The sequence below is a fragment of the Biomphalaria glabrata genome, chromosome 5, assembly GCF_947242115.1.
Source record: "Biomphalaria glabrata chromosome 5, xgBioGlab47.1, whole genome shotgun sequence".
Classification (NCBI taxonomy): Eukaryota; Metazoa; Mollusca; class Gastropoda; family Planorbidae; genus Biomphalaria; species Biomphalaria glabrata.
In genome coordinates this window covers 16,683,942-16,696,264 of record NC_074715.1, presented here as the reverse complement: position 1 = coordinate 16,696,264, position 12,323 = coordinate 16,683,942, and the positions used below count along the sequence as shown (strand labels likewise).

Sequence of the window (12,323 nt, the reverse complement as noted above, 5' to 3'; positions counted from 1 at the left end):
ACTGTCGGACTATAAGAAGTTCATAACGGCTTTTGTCATCCATCCATCCATCCCAGTGGTGCTACAGCCCGTGGAGGGATATGGCCTGCTTTTACAGATCTCTCCATTCAGATCTCTCATGGGCCTTCCGTCAACACGCCCTAACTCCAAGCTTTTTTTACCGAGGTTTATAATTAAATTAAAAGAGGCTGCAGCGTACGCAAACTCGTTGACCGCTAGATGGATATCATGTTTAGTGTGAGCAAGTAAGGCGTAGAGAAGCTGTGTTATGACCATTTCCTTTGTTTTGGTACAGGACAGTAGACACCGAAGCATGAACACATGGTAATAATTCACCAGGAAAATAATAATAATAATAAGGCTTGTCTTCGAGTCCGAAAATTAATGAGGATTGCAGCTGTGACCTACATATTTTGCCACATCCAGGGCAAGCATAACCATTGTCCGCGGTGATCGATTAAGATTTTATTTTAGCGTCTGCGTCTGTCCTCGGCAGCAGATTTTCTTTTGGTCTCAAATGTGTATCCGCGGCCTTTGTATAGATGGAATTCTTTAAGTCCGACAGTTACGCTGGACAGAGCAGTATCCTGTATGGGAGACGAATCTCAGACGAACGTATACCAGAGGAAGTCTTTTTTGGTGAGCTAAAAAGTGGTCGACGTAACACCGTAACGCTTAAAAGACCAGTTTAGGCGCCGACTTGCCTTAGCATGCGGCCTCAGAACGAGACAGCTGGAGGTCACCAGCTAAATAAACAACAATGTAAAAGGTATCAACACCACTCTACGCAATTAAAGAATAAACAATTTATTAAGCACTTAAAACACAATAACTAATCATACATCGGTACATTTAATTTCATTACTTTTCTTTCATAGTTCTATAATAAATCAATCTAAAGTAAGATGGTGCGCAAATGTTTAATTAGGTCTATTGATCCTTTAAAACTCGTTCTTGTTTGCAAAGAAATATTTTAGTGTACTGCGATAAGCCTAGTGACGTAAGCAGCGTTTTTCCCGTTTACGTCATGGAAAATTTTCATTCATAAAACATTCTAGCCAAAATTAATTTTTCGATAATGAGCCATTTTCAAACCGATATAACGGTCAAACTCGAGTTTTCCTGATGTGGCCAATGAGTTGAGAATTTTTTTCTCACTATTATGCACATACCGTGAACTTTTAAAGAAAATCGTTAGAGCCGTTTTCGAAAAAAAAATTATATATATATATATATAAATATATATACATACATACAAGAATTGCTCGCTTAAGAGTATAGGATTTCACATTCGTATTTGAATCACAAAAAAATGCAAGTTTTTTTTTTGTTTTGTTTACACAATGTAGGACGAGAATACGAGCACTCCATATGCGGACACTTTTTAAACCAAGACAGTGTTGCCAACTATAAGATTTTAAAATATTGTATCCTTTCTTGTGGATATTTCTGGGTTGTAGCTCCACCTGTCCTCCCTTGAATCCGGACCTGAACATACGTCATCACGAATGATTTCATCCTCGTTTGTCTCTTCTGACCATTTGTTTCTACTGACAGTTCCTCAAAACAAAACAAAACAAAACAAAAAATATTGAACCTTTCTTTTTTCTTTCAAATTCAGCATCAAATACATTTCTCCTTTGAAATCGTCATTAAAAAAATAGATGTTAATCTATATATTATTGATTAAAAACAAATTAATTCTGGTTGCAGATAATTATAGGACAGAAATGTATCAGCATACTAGTTTTGTTCTTTAAAAAAAATAGTTCTTGGAGCTGGAGCAATCAATGTAAAACTCTTGAAACAGAAGCAATCAGACAGCTTACACTGGACATGAAAGGCACTCGGTTGAGTGAAGCCAAGTCTCTATCTAGTTGTGACGCTATAAACTGAGTACATTTATCGGACAAAACAGAAACAAAAAAAAAAATCAATATTTCTTTTAAAAAAATATCGTTGAACACTCTGTGTGAAATCTAATCCAGCATTTTGAAAAAGTATATAAAAAAAAAAAAAACAAGAAAAATACTTTTTAAAATACAAAGGTTGTATTAAACGAAGTTTAGTTTGAGTCAGTTATGTCATTCAATTTGTAATAGATCAGGATTAACAATAATAAATCTGTGCGATTAGAAACAGTTTTACAAATTGTTTTTGTTTAGCGCAATTTCATGCTTTTAGCTTTCTCAAGACGCTATGAACTTCTCACTTGTCTGGACCAGTTGGGAAAGGGCGGTGGCGGAGAAAGAAGGGGGTATATGTGTAAATGTTACTATGATCGCTTTTTAAATGCATTTATATAAAAAAAAATTGAACGACCTGAATTCCACATCAAGCCAATACATAAACACTGTGCAAGCGAAGTGCTTATGAAAACAGAAGGTTTTATAGTTATCTATTGTTAATTTCAAACTTTAAAGCGGCGACCTATTTCTCTTCACAAAGTATAAAGGGGACTAATTCAGCTTATACCACTACATTAGTCCATGACCAGTACAATTATAATATTCATTATACGATTCTTTATCCAGTCTCCGACTATCTCTCCTAATCTATAACAAACTCTATCCAACTAATTTTGAATATAAGACTTCCAATAGACTTATTGTTCATTCTAACTCTACAAGTGCTCATTCAATCAACCAAAGTGAGGTACAAACAATATTCATATGAAATATAAGCATACTTATTTGGTTTCAATTACCAATAGACCCGATCGTTTGATTGTGCAGAACAGTGGCTCTCAATTTCTTTCGGCATGGTGTCATATACATTTCCGACCCATCAACTCAATGGCTACATAGACTATTTTGTTGAACTGACCCTCTTCAACTTCATTATAAACTGCGGTCAGATGTTTTGAGGACCGGATGGTATGGTGCCACGGGTTGGAGATGGACCGCAGATTGGGCAGCACTGGTGTAGATTTTAGTCTCATTGAGCTCTGACCTTAATCCTTCTTCAACAACTAACCCACACACCTGACAAGTACAAGTATCTTTTATTAGTAAAAAAAACAACAAAAATAATAAATGAACAGGCTACATTGTCCTCATGATTATTTATAATCATCTTTATTATGCAGACTATATGTTATAGACATATGATTATTCATGATAATCTTTATTATGCTCACCATATGTTATATACATTGGATTATTATAATGAATTAATGAATTCATTGAGCACTATTGAGCATCGAGATTCAAAGTTGATGCATGGTTGATGTATTGTAGTATAGTTTCATGGCTGATGTTTTGTTTTGTAATGAGTTTGAAGCTGTCCCTTATAACAATTCATCTGTTAATCCCTGTCTAGTTGGTTCGAGTGTATTTCGTACTTTGATTTTGTCGAAATCAGTTTCTTTTGAAATCAATTATTTTAAAATCAGATTTCTTTTAAGGGGTGGGTGGGGTGTTGAGTTCTACTATAGAACTTAGGAGAAAACTTTCATGTGCAATATAAAATACTTATAGGCCTATTACAATAATAATTATACTACACACACTTTTTGAGTTACAGTCGTTTGAAGAGTTGTGCTCATATGCCTGCCAACTCCAGGGCGGCAACATGCTTTCAAATAAATCTCCTAGCAAAGTGTATCGGGCAAGTTTTATTTTCAAAATCTCCTGAGTGTAATTCGTAAAGGCAAAAGTAGTAGATCTTGAAGCCGCTCCAGGGGCTGATATTCTTAGGATGATTGTTAGCTATAAATCCTCCATCAACTTCTAGATCATGCTATTTCTAAGCTTTTCAACTCGTAGGCCTAGTTGTCAACAGTTTTCAACAAGATTTTCCCCACGTTGGTGTAGCATCCTCTCTTGTCACCTTGCAGGACATTATGGACATGGACGCCATTCTGAAATGTTCAACGTGGAGACTATCATGTGACTGTCATGTGACTCTCGTCTAACTTTGTTAGAAATAGAAAAGGAATCTTGATTTATTTCGGTGGATTTTGTCGATGATATAACAAGATGGAAAGAATGGGATGTGAAGACAAATAAAAGGAATACATTTGAGATGACCCATTTTTTTATGTTGAAGTGGCTGCTCGGTATATTGACGACGATATATGTGGTGCAGGCAGAGAAGTAACCGATCATGCAAAACCTAGATCTATGTAGGCCTATGCTACGCAGCTTCGAGTACCAATCTGGGAATTAAATTTAAAAAATCAACTACAAAAGAAAGGGTTTATTATAAACTGAGGTGAAATGTTCTGAAATATTTTAATGAACTTAATTTTTTTTAGCGTTTTTAGTTTTCTAGAATGTACCACCTGAATAAATTTTAATTTTCAAGAATTTTACATTGCCAGAAATAAACCCAGTTTGCTACGCCATCATCAGAATATTTGGTTCCAGGTCTCAGGACTAATCCAAATGTTTTCCTACTTGAAGTGATAAAATCTATCGATGGTAATAGAACTGGTCATCTTAGGAGAATACACATATAGCGTTTACCTGAACTTATCCAGCCAATGTTGTTAGACTCTTTTAAGTTATTAATAGTTTTTGTTGAAACAACAACCAACTCACTTTTCTAACTTCACCTTCGTCGTTGAAGAGTACAATTTCATTCTCTGTATTTTTTTATCGGCCGCAATTTGAAAATAGCCGTTATTTTCCCGTGACAATGCTAGTTTAATCAGCCATACATTTAGATGTCAGCAAATAAGAAACACTTGGTATAATACAAGTATTGCACATAATTGACATTAGTTTACATTATTACATGTTCTTTTCTGACACTCGACATAATGGTTTATTTCTTTCGTAGACGTACGCTATTCTGGCAATATTTGTTTTTAAAATAATCTTGTGCTTTTTGGCACTTATTACTGGTTTTCCCCCATTTCTCCTCGCCGACACTAAAGTTGCGATTTTTAATTTTGTCTCATTGCAATTAAAATCCTTGACGTTGCTGTTCCGTGCAACTGTGTGGACCTACTTGATTGATATTTGGTTGGTGAGAAGTCCTCGCTGTCTTGGCTGTGGCCGTTTGGAACCTGTAGCTGACGTTGCGTACTGATGGTTCCTGCGGAATCCACAGCCCAGCGTATATCTTCGGGATAAATAGGAACAACAGAGCCACGGTGTGGTTTAGCAACAGCGCCGCCGACAGCAGCAGCACGCGAACGTACTGGTAGATAGCCGTCAGGTAAGTGGGCGTGAAGGCCAGCCAGATGACCAACGTGGTGGCCACGCACATGGACATAAACTTGGACTCGTTGAAGTTGTCCGGAAGTTTGCGGGTCTTGAAGGCGAAGACGGAACAAAGGGAGACTAGCACCAAGTTGTAGGCTAGGAAGGATATGAGACCTGGGAGGGTCATGTCACATGACAACTCGACGAATTTGTCGGTGGCTATAGGCTGGGTTAAGGTAGAGCTGGGCTTGTACATGATAAAGATGATGATACAAATGATGATCTGTAAATAAAACAAATCGATTACAGATAATTTTTGATAGTATCTGCGTTGGCTAAGTGTCAACGGATTATTATTATATTTATAACCAGTGTTGTTTTTTTTTTTTGTAAACAAATAGGTGCCGGTACTCTGTGATGGATTGCCTAACTTTTAACTACCAATAAATTAATAGTAAACGTCGTTAAAATGCAAGAAAAGTATAATTTTTTCCCTACATTGAAAAGGTGCCGGTACGCGTACCGTCACAAAAAGCCCTGCTTATAACTACTTTCAGCATAACGAACTGATATTGTTTTTAAGTTGTCAAGTGATGGCATGGTATTGCCTAGGAACTCTTTAGTTTAAAAAGCACACTAATCTTTATTAACCTGGATGATGCTAACGTTTATTAAGGAATCAAATTTATTTTGCCTTTTTTTAGTTGACACGTCATAGAATTTCTAAAAAATGTTGATATCAAAATAAGGTTTAATCAAGATGTAAAAACAATTTTTAAATCGCATTGCATTATTAAATTGAAGATATATTGAATACTATTTTTCAATAGCAGGCGTTCTTACAAATCTGTATAGATACGGATATATTTTTTAGTACTAATATTACTGGTTGATGAATATCTTTAGAAAAAAAGCATATTGGTTATAGCAGTATTAGGTACAATAAATAATTTCATAACAATTATCTAATGGGAAAAGACCCTAGTATGTAATTGCGTCAGTGAATACTGAAGGATAAATTTCCCTGGTTGGTATCAAACAAAATAATTAATCACCAGTAACTAATTGACTAATTGGATTTTATTTTATTGATTCATGTATTGTCTACGATAATTAATAATTGTGCAAAGTTTCAACTTGACTTGATTAGAATGGGTGTGGGAAAAATCATTTGTACAACATATTTTGCAGACAGACAGACAGTGTTGTAAAATGTTTTATTTTACATATTTTTGATTTTCTTTCAGAGTTGAAAATCTACATTCTAGCCCAAACCTGCCGCAGGACGACTGGTGATGGCAAGTGGCAGGGTATCAACTATCAACCCTGAACCAGCCAGCCAGCGCACTTACAACACGACCAGGCAGCCACGACTCACAGCAGTGTGAGTCGATATAAAGTATATACAAAGTTATGGGATCAAATGATCTGAAAATTGTTGCGGGCCATGTTGTCAGACGGGGTGTGTGTTGTAGGTCACAGTTGTAACCTTCAGTCCCAAACAAATTGAAAACATTATTTCAATTTCTCTCATTACTAATCATTTACTTTATGGACTCCATTCTATGGATACAGTTTACTAAATAGTATCTATCGTCTTCTACATATTACGTTGATAACAAGAGTGATGTCATCGTCAATAAAATAATATTGAAACTAAGAAAGTGCAAAATTTAGTTTAGGAAAGACGTATTATGCGCACAAAATGGTCGTCACAGGGCTCCGGGCTCATACCCTGCCAACTGCCATTCCCTATTAGACTAAGAAGTGGATTATCTTCAACTCCGAAGGAACATCCGAGACGTGGAAAACAAACAAACATGTATTCTATTACTACTTGTTACCTGAAAAAAGATGAGTATAGTGGCCATGATATTCTATTACTACTTGTTACTTGAAAAAAGATAAGTATAGTGGTCATGATATTCTATTACTACTTGTTACTTGAAAAAAGATAAGTATAGTGGCCATGATATTCTATTACTACTTGTTACTTGAAAAAAGATAAGTATAGTGGTCATGATATTCTATTACTACTTGTTACTTGAAAAAAGATAAGTATAGTGGTCATGATATTCTATTACTACTTGTTACTTGAAAAAAGATAAGTATAGTGGCCATGATATTCTATTACTACTTGTTACTTGAAAAAAGATAAGTATAGTGGCCATGATATTCTATTACTACTTGTTACTTGAAAAAAGATAAGTATAGTGGCCATGATATTCTATTACTACTTGTTACTTGAAAAAAGATAAGTATAGTGGCCATGATATTCTATTACTACTTGTTACTTGAAAAAAGATAAGTATAGTGGCCATGATATTCTATTACTACTTGTTACTTGAAAAAAGATAAGTATAGTGGCCATGATATTCTATTACTACTTGTTACCTGAAAAAAGATGAGTATAGTGGCCATGATATTCTATTACTACTTGTTACTTGAAAAAAGATAAGTATAGTGGCCATGATATTCTATTACTACTTGTTACTTGAAAAAAGATAAGTATAGTGGCCATGATATTCTATTACTACTTGTTACTTGAAAAAAGATAAGTATAGTGGCCATGATATTCTATTACTACTTGTTACTTGAAAAAAGATAAGTATAGTGGCCATGATATTCTATTACTACTTGTTACTTGAAAAAAGATAAGTATAGTGGCCATGATATTCTATTACTACTTGTTACTTGAAAAAAGATGAGTATAGTGGCCATGATATTCTATTACTACTTGTTACTTGAAAAAAGATAAGTATAGTGGCCATGATATTCTATTACTACTTGTTACTTGAAAAAAGATAAGTATAGTGGCCATGATATTCTATTACTACTTGTTACTTGAAAAAAGATGAGTATAGTGGCCATGATATTCTATTACTACTTGTTACTTGAAAAAAGATAAGTATAGTGGCCATGATATTCTATTACTACTTGTTACTTGAAAAAAGATGAGTATAGTGGCCATGATATTCTATTACTACTTGTTACTTGAAAAAAGATGAGTATAGTGGCCATGATATTCTATTACTACTTGTTACTTGAAAAAAGATAAGTATAGTGGCCATGATATTCTATTACTACTTGTTACTTGAAAAAAGATAAGTATAGTGGCCATGATATTCTATTACTACTTGTTACTTGAAAAAAGATAAGTATAGTGGCCATGATATTCTATTACTACTTGTTACCTGAAAAAAGATGAGTATAGTGGCCATGATGATCTGCGATTTTGAATTGACGAACTTTGGTCGCATGTTGTACTTGGAGCCGCTTTGAAAGATTCTAAATATTCGAACAGCTTTGACCAGCAGTGGAGAGTAGAGCCAGCTGAAGCTAAGGCAGAACATAACATAGATGGCGCCACACAGCTCAGTGGTGGGCATGTTTTGGAAGCAGATGATTGTTACGTAGCCCAGGAGGACAGCGATGAGCTGCAGGACGCTGAGCTCCCTGCTCGAGGCTTTTATAACCCTGACGTCCCAGAGGAAAATGTAGGCTGCAAAGACAATGATGGCGAACATGATGGCGAGAATGCCGAGAGCGATGATGACGATGGACATTGTACCATTGATGGACGGGTGAGACAATGGTATGGCCTGGCACGTGGTATAGTTCGTCTTCGGATCTGGCCAATAAAATTCAGCGCAAGTCTCACACGAGGCTATGTCGTGACGGAGCCTCTCGTAGCTGCGACACGTGCGGCAATCCCAACAGCATTCGAGCTTTTTAGGGATCTTAAGCTCTTGTGGTCCGCATGGTCGGCTACACACGGATTCTGGCATTTCAGCATCATCATCGCTAGACAAGGGTTCGATTCTTTCCACCGTTTTGAAATACTTCCAAGAGATTTTGTAGCTGAGGCTGTAATCCACCTGACTGGTAATTATGTCGTAAGTCGCAATCAATGCCTCGGCGAGGCCTCGCGAGTCTTTAGGAATGATCTGCTTAATCCAGTACTTGCCAGTCATGTCGCCTTTGTCGTCGAAGTGAATCCTTCCGGTGTAACTAATGAGTGATGTATTGAGAAGATAGCTTAGGAGAAGCTCACCAGTGATACAAGATCTTGCATCTTTGCCTGTAGCATTGGGACACTTGTCTCGTAATAACCGATCTATAGCGTTAGCAAAGACAAAGACAGTGTTGATCACGTGGGAGTTGTCGTCCCCGAAAGCGAGGCTCTCAGCGCGATGCGCTTGACAAGAGGAGCTCATCCAGGAGCAGTTGGTGAAAGACTCCCACGCGGAAAGAAGCCATGGGTTGGAGGAGGTGGCTGGAGTTCTGGACAAGTAAAACTTCTCGAAATCCGGAACGCGTGCATAAATCTGCTGAAAGACGAAGCTTCCTGCTATTTCCGCAGCGTAGTTTTGAAGGGAGGCAACCGCGGATCCCGCCCACGCGTTGCTTCCCAACCATATGAAATATCCGGACGCGTTGAAAAGCTTAATTGTGTCGAACAGGTTAACCACCACAGGCAAGTTGGTGAACAGGATGACAACGCGTGCTCGTGGGACGTCCAGCAGGTCTTTCACCACGGGGCCCATATCTGTCAGCTCGTCTACTTTATTGGACGATGCAATGCAGATGCCGAATTTAGGCGCCAGTTGTTTGATCGTGTCGAAAGGCGGCTCCCCGTAATTGCCCGAGTGATAGAGGACGGAGATATACGACCATCCCATTTTGTGGATAAAGTTCAACATAGCCATCACTTGGTATTTATCAGGGGGAACTACTCGAAGGAAGTAGCGGTGTTTATACTTGTCAGACAGCTCATCACTTCCTGTTTTGTAGCCCACGATTGGAAGTTTGGCGACAGAATACATTTGAGATATCGGAGACGTCCAGTCACTTCTGCTCGGGCTGACGACTCCAACGACGTCATATGTGGTGCCTCCGCTCCCGACGGAAGATGAATTTTTCAATTTAGGAAGAAAGTTCAAGGACTGTGCAAGGACCGTGTTGGGATGTCCGCACTCGTCTAGAATAACAAACCCCAAGCTCACGTTGGGCAGAATGGCGGAGCTGTTGTTGGTGAGCTCCACGGCATAGGCTATGGCCTCCATCTTCTGTAGCGTGCTCTCTGTGAGAGCGAAGACGTCACACTTAAAGCTGGTCGAGCTGAGTGACGTATAAATCCCCAGAAATGTTCCCAGATTTAAATCTCCGTTTTTGACGTATGCGCCCTGGCTCAGCCCAGGAAGTATGGCGTCACCAAAACTGTACTGAGACATCGCCGGATATATGGAAGGCAAGAACAGAAACAGGAAGCTAGTAGTTAAAGCTTGAAGATGTCCTTGTTTCATGGCGTACATTGAAGCAGTCAGTGCTGGCAATGTCGAGAAAATCATGAGCTCACTTCTACTCGACATTTAAAAAAAAAGTAAATCCACATGTAAGTCAGACTTCAATCTATGAGACTTTTCATATCTACGGCTGGTTCAGTTTGTCTTAGTTTACCATCGCGACAATGTATGGCGTTGACTAGTGAGTTCAGCGAAGCAAAAGAAATCTGGCTGCTTATTTATGTGCTCATCGCCCGTAACGGTGTAAGTCTGTGACGTTCTTCATTTATGTCTGACATTCTAGTGTTTTAAAAGCTCAGCACTACAAACAGTTGAATGCTTGAGCAGAACATCGTCGTACCTGTTAAAAGGAGTGACTGGAAATGTTCTGAAAATCGATTTTCTTTGTTGACTCACTATCAAAGTCATTCTTTAAGGTGCGAAGAATGGGTCGTCCAAAGAAAAGCTGGTTGGATAACATACAAGAATGGACCCGCCTCTCTCATAATATCCTACTTAGAACAGCTGCTGACTGGGAAAAGTGGAGGGATTGTTATAACACCCCCTGCGACGAAAGTCAAGGGAGAGATGAGATGATTTGTACAAGCAGTTCACGTTTAGAACAGTTCAGATACTTTGACTACATCTCAATTCAGATACTTTGGCTACATCTCAGTTCAGATACTTTGGCTACATCTCAGTTCAGATACTTTGGCTACATCTCAGTTCAGATACTTTGGCTACATCTCAGTTCAGATACTTTGGCTACATCTCAGTTCAGATACTTTGGCTACATCTCAGTTCAGATACTTTGGCTACATCTCAGTTCAGATACTTTGGCTACATCTCAATTCAGATACTTTGGCTACATCTCAATTCAAAGTTTTCTCTCTACATAAGTTCTCTAATTCCTGAAAAAGAAAAAAAAAGATTTTTAATTTTCAGAGTAGCTCTACACTCTAAAAAGAGTTTGTTAAACCTGACTCAATACAGTACTCTATTCATCCCCATCCAGACAACTCTTGCCAAAAACGCCAATGGTAGTCAAACTACAACCCACAGAGTCAATGAAACGTTCAATCCAACCGGTCACAGTTCGTATAATAATAATTACAAATAACACTCAAACTTTCAAAGTTTCAAACTACAACTTTGTGCTATCCCAGGGCTGGTCCCCAAGACGTAGGCTAAATGTAGGTACCAAAAAATATCAAGTGGGGTGTTTGGGAATACAAAGTAAAATGTCCCAGACTCCCAGGCCATGTCTATGCTTCTCTCAACTCTTTCAAAAATTAGGAAAACACAAAAATCGTTACTATGATTCAAACTCGTGACTGTTCAGTAAGGACCCCAAGCACTTTACCACTGGGCCAACCAATATGACAAGGAAAAACCATTTAGTGTTGACTTGAATCCCTATGTGATTGAGGGAGAGAAAAACCATTTAGTGTTGACTTGAATCCCTATGTGATTGAGGGAGAGAAAAACCATTTAGTGTTGACTTGAATCCCTATGTGATTGAGGGAGAGAAAAAACATTTAGTGTTGACTTGAATCCCTATGTGATTGAGGGAGAGAAAAACCATTTAGTGTTGAGTTGAATCCCTATGTGATTGAGGGAGAGAAAAAACATTTTGGCTGCCTTCCAAGAAGAAGTGAATTCATTCTTGTTATACCGTAATATTGTTACAATATGGCTCAAACGTTTGAAACCTATTACAGCTAAATAAAACATAAATTGTGTCAAGGAAAGTGAACTTACAAATATTGATTAGGAAACTTAGGCTACACGTAAAACGATTTTTTAAAAAGAAATAAGTCTCAGTCACGGGGATTGAACGATTTGATCGAATTAAAAAATTATATTTCCAACCCAAAGTGTGTGT

General features: G+C 37.7%; 1 protein-coding gene across 1 annotated transcript in view; it reads right to left on the bottom strand.

The window, feature by feature from the left end:
* Positions 1–3,090: 3,090 nt before the first annotated feature.
* Positions 3,091–12,323, bottom strand: part of LOC106064368 (metabotropic glutamate receptor 1-like) — a 29,071-nt gene continuing 19,838 nt past the window's right edge. Inside the window, exons 2-3 of the mRNA XM_013222918.2 lie at positions 8,348–11,349; positions 3,091–5,436 (exon numbers count right to left, since the gene is read on the bottom strand). Of these exons, the coding sequence (XP_013078372.2) occupies positions 4,912–5,436; positions 8,348–10,525 (2,703 nt within the window). The 5' untranslated portion in view covers positions 10,526–11,349 and the 3' untranslated portion in view covers positions 3,091–4,911. The remainder of the gene's footprint in view (positions 5,437–8,347; positions 11,350–12,323) is intronic.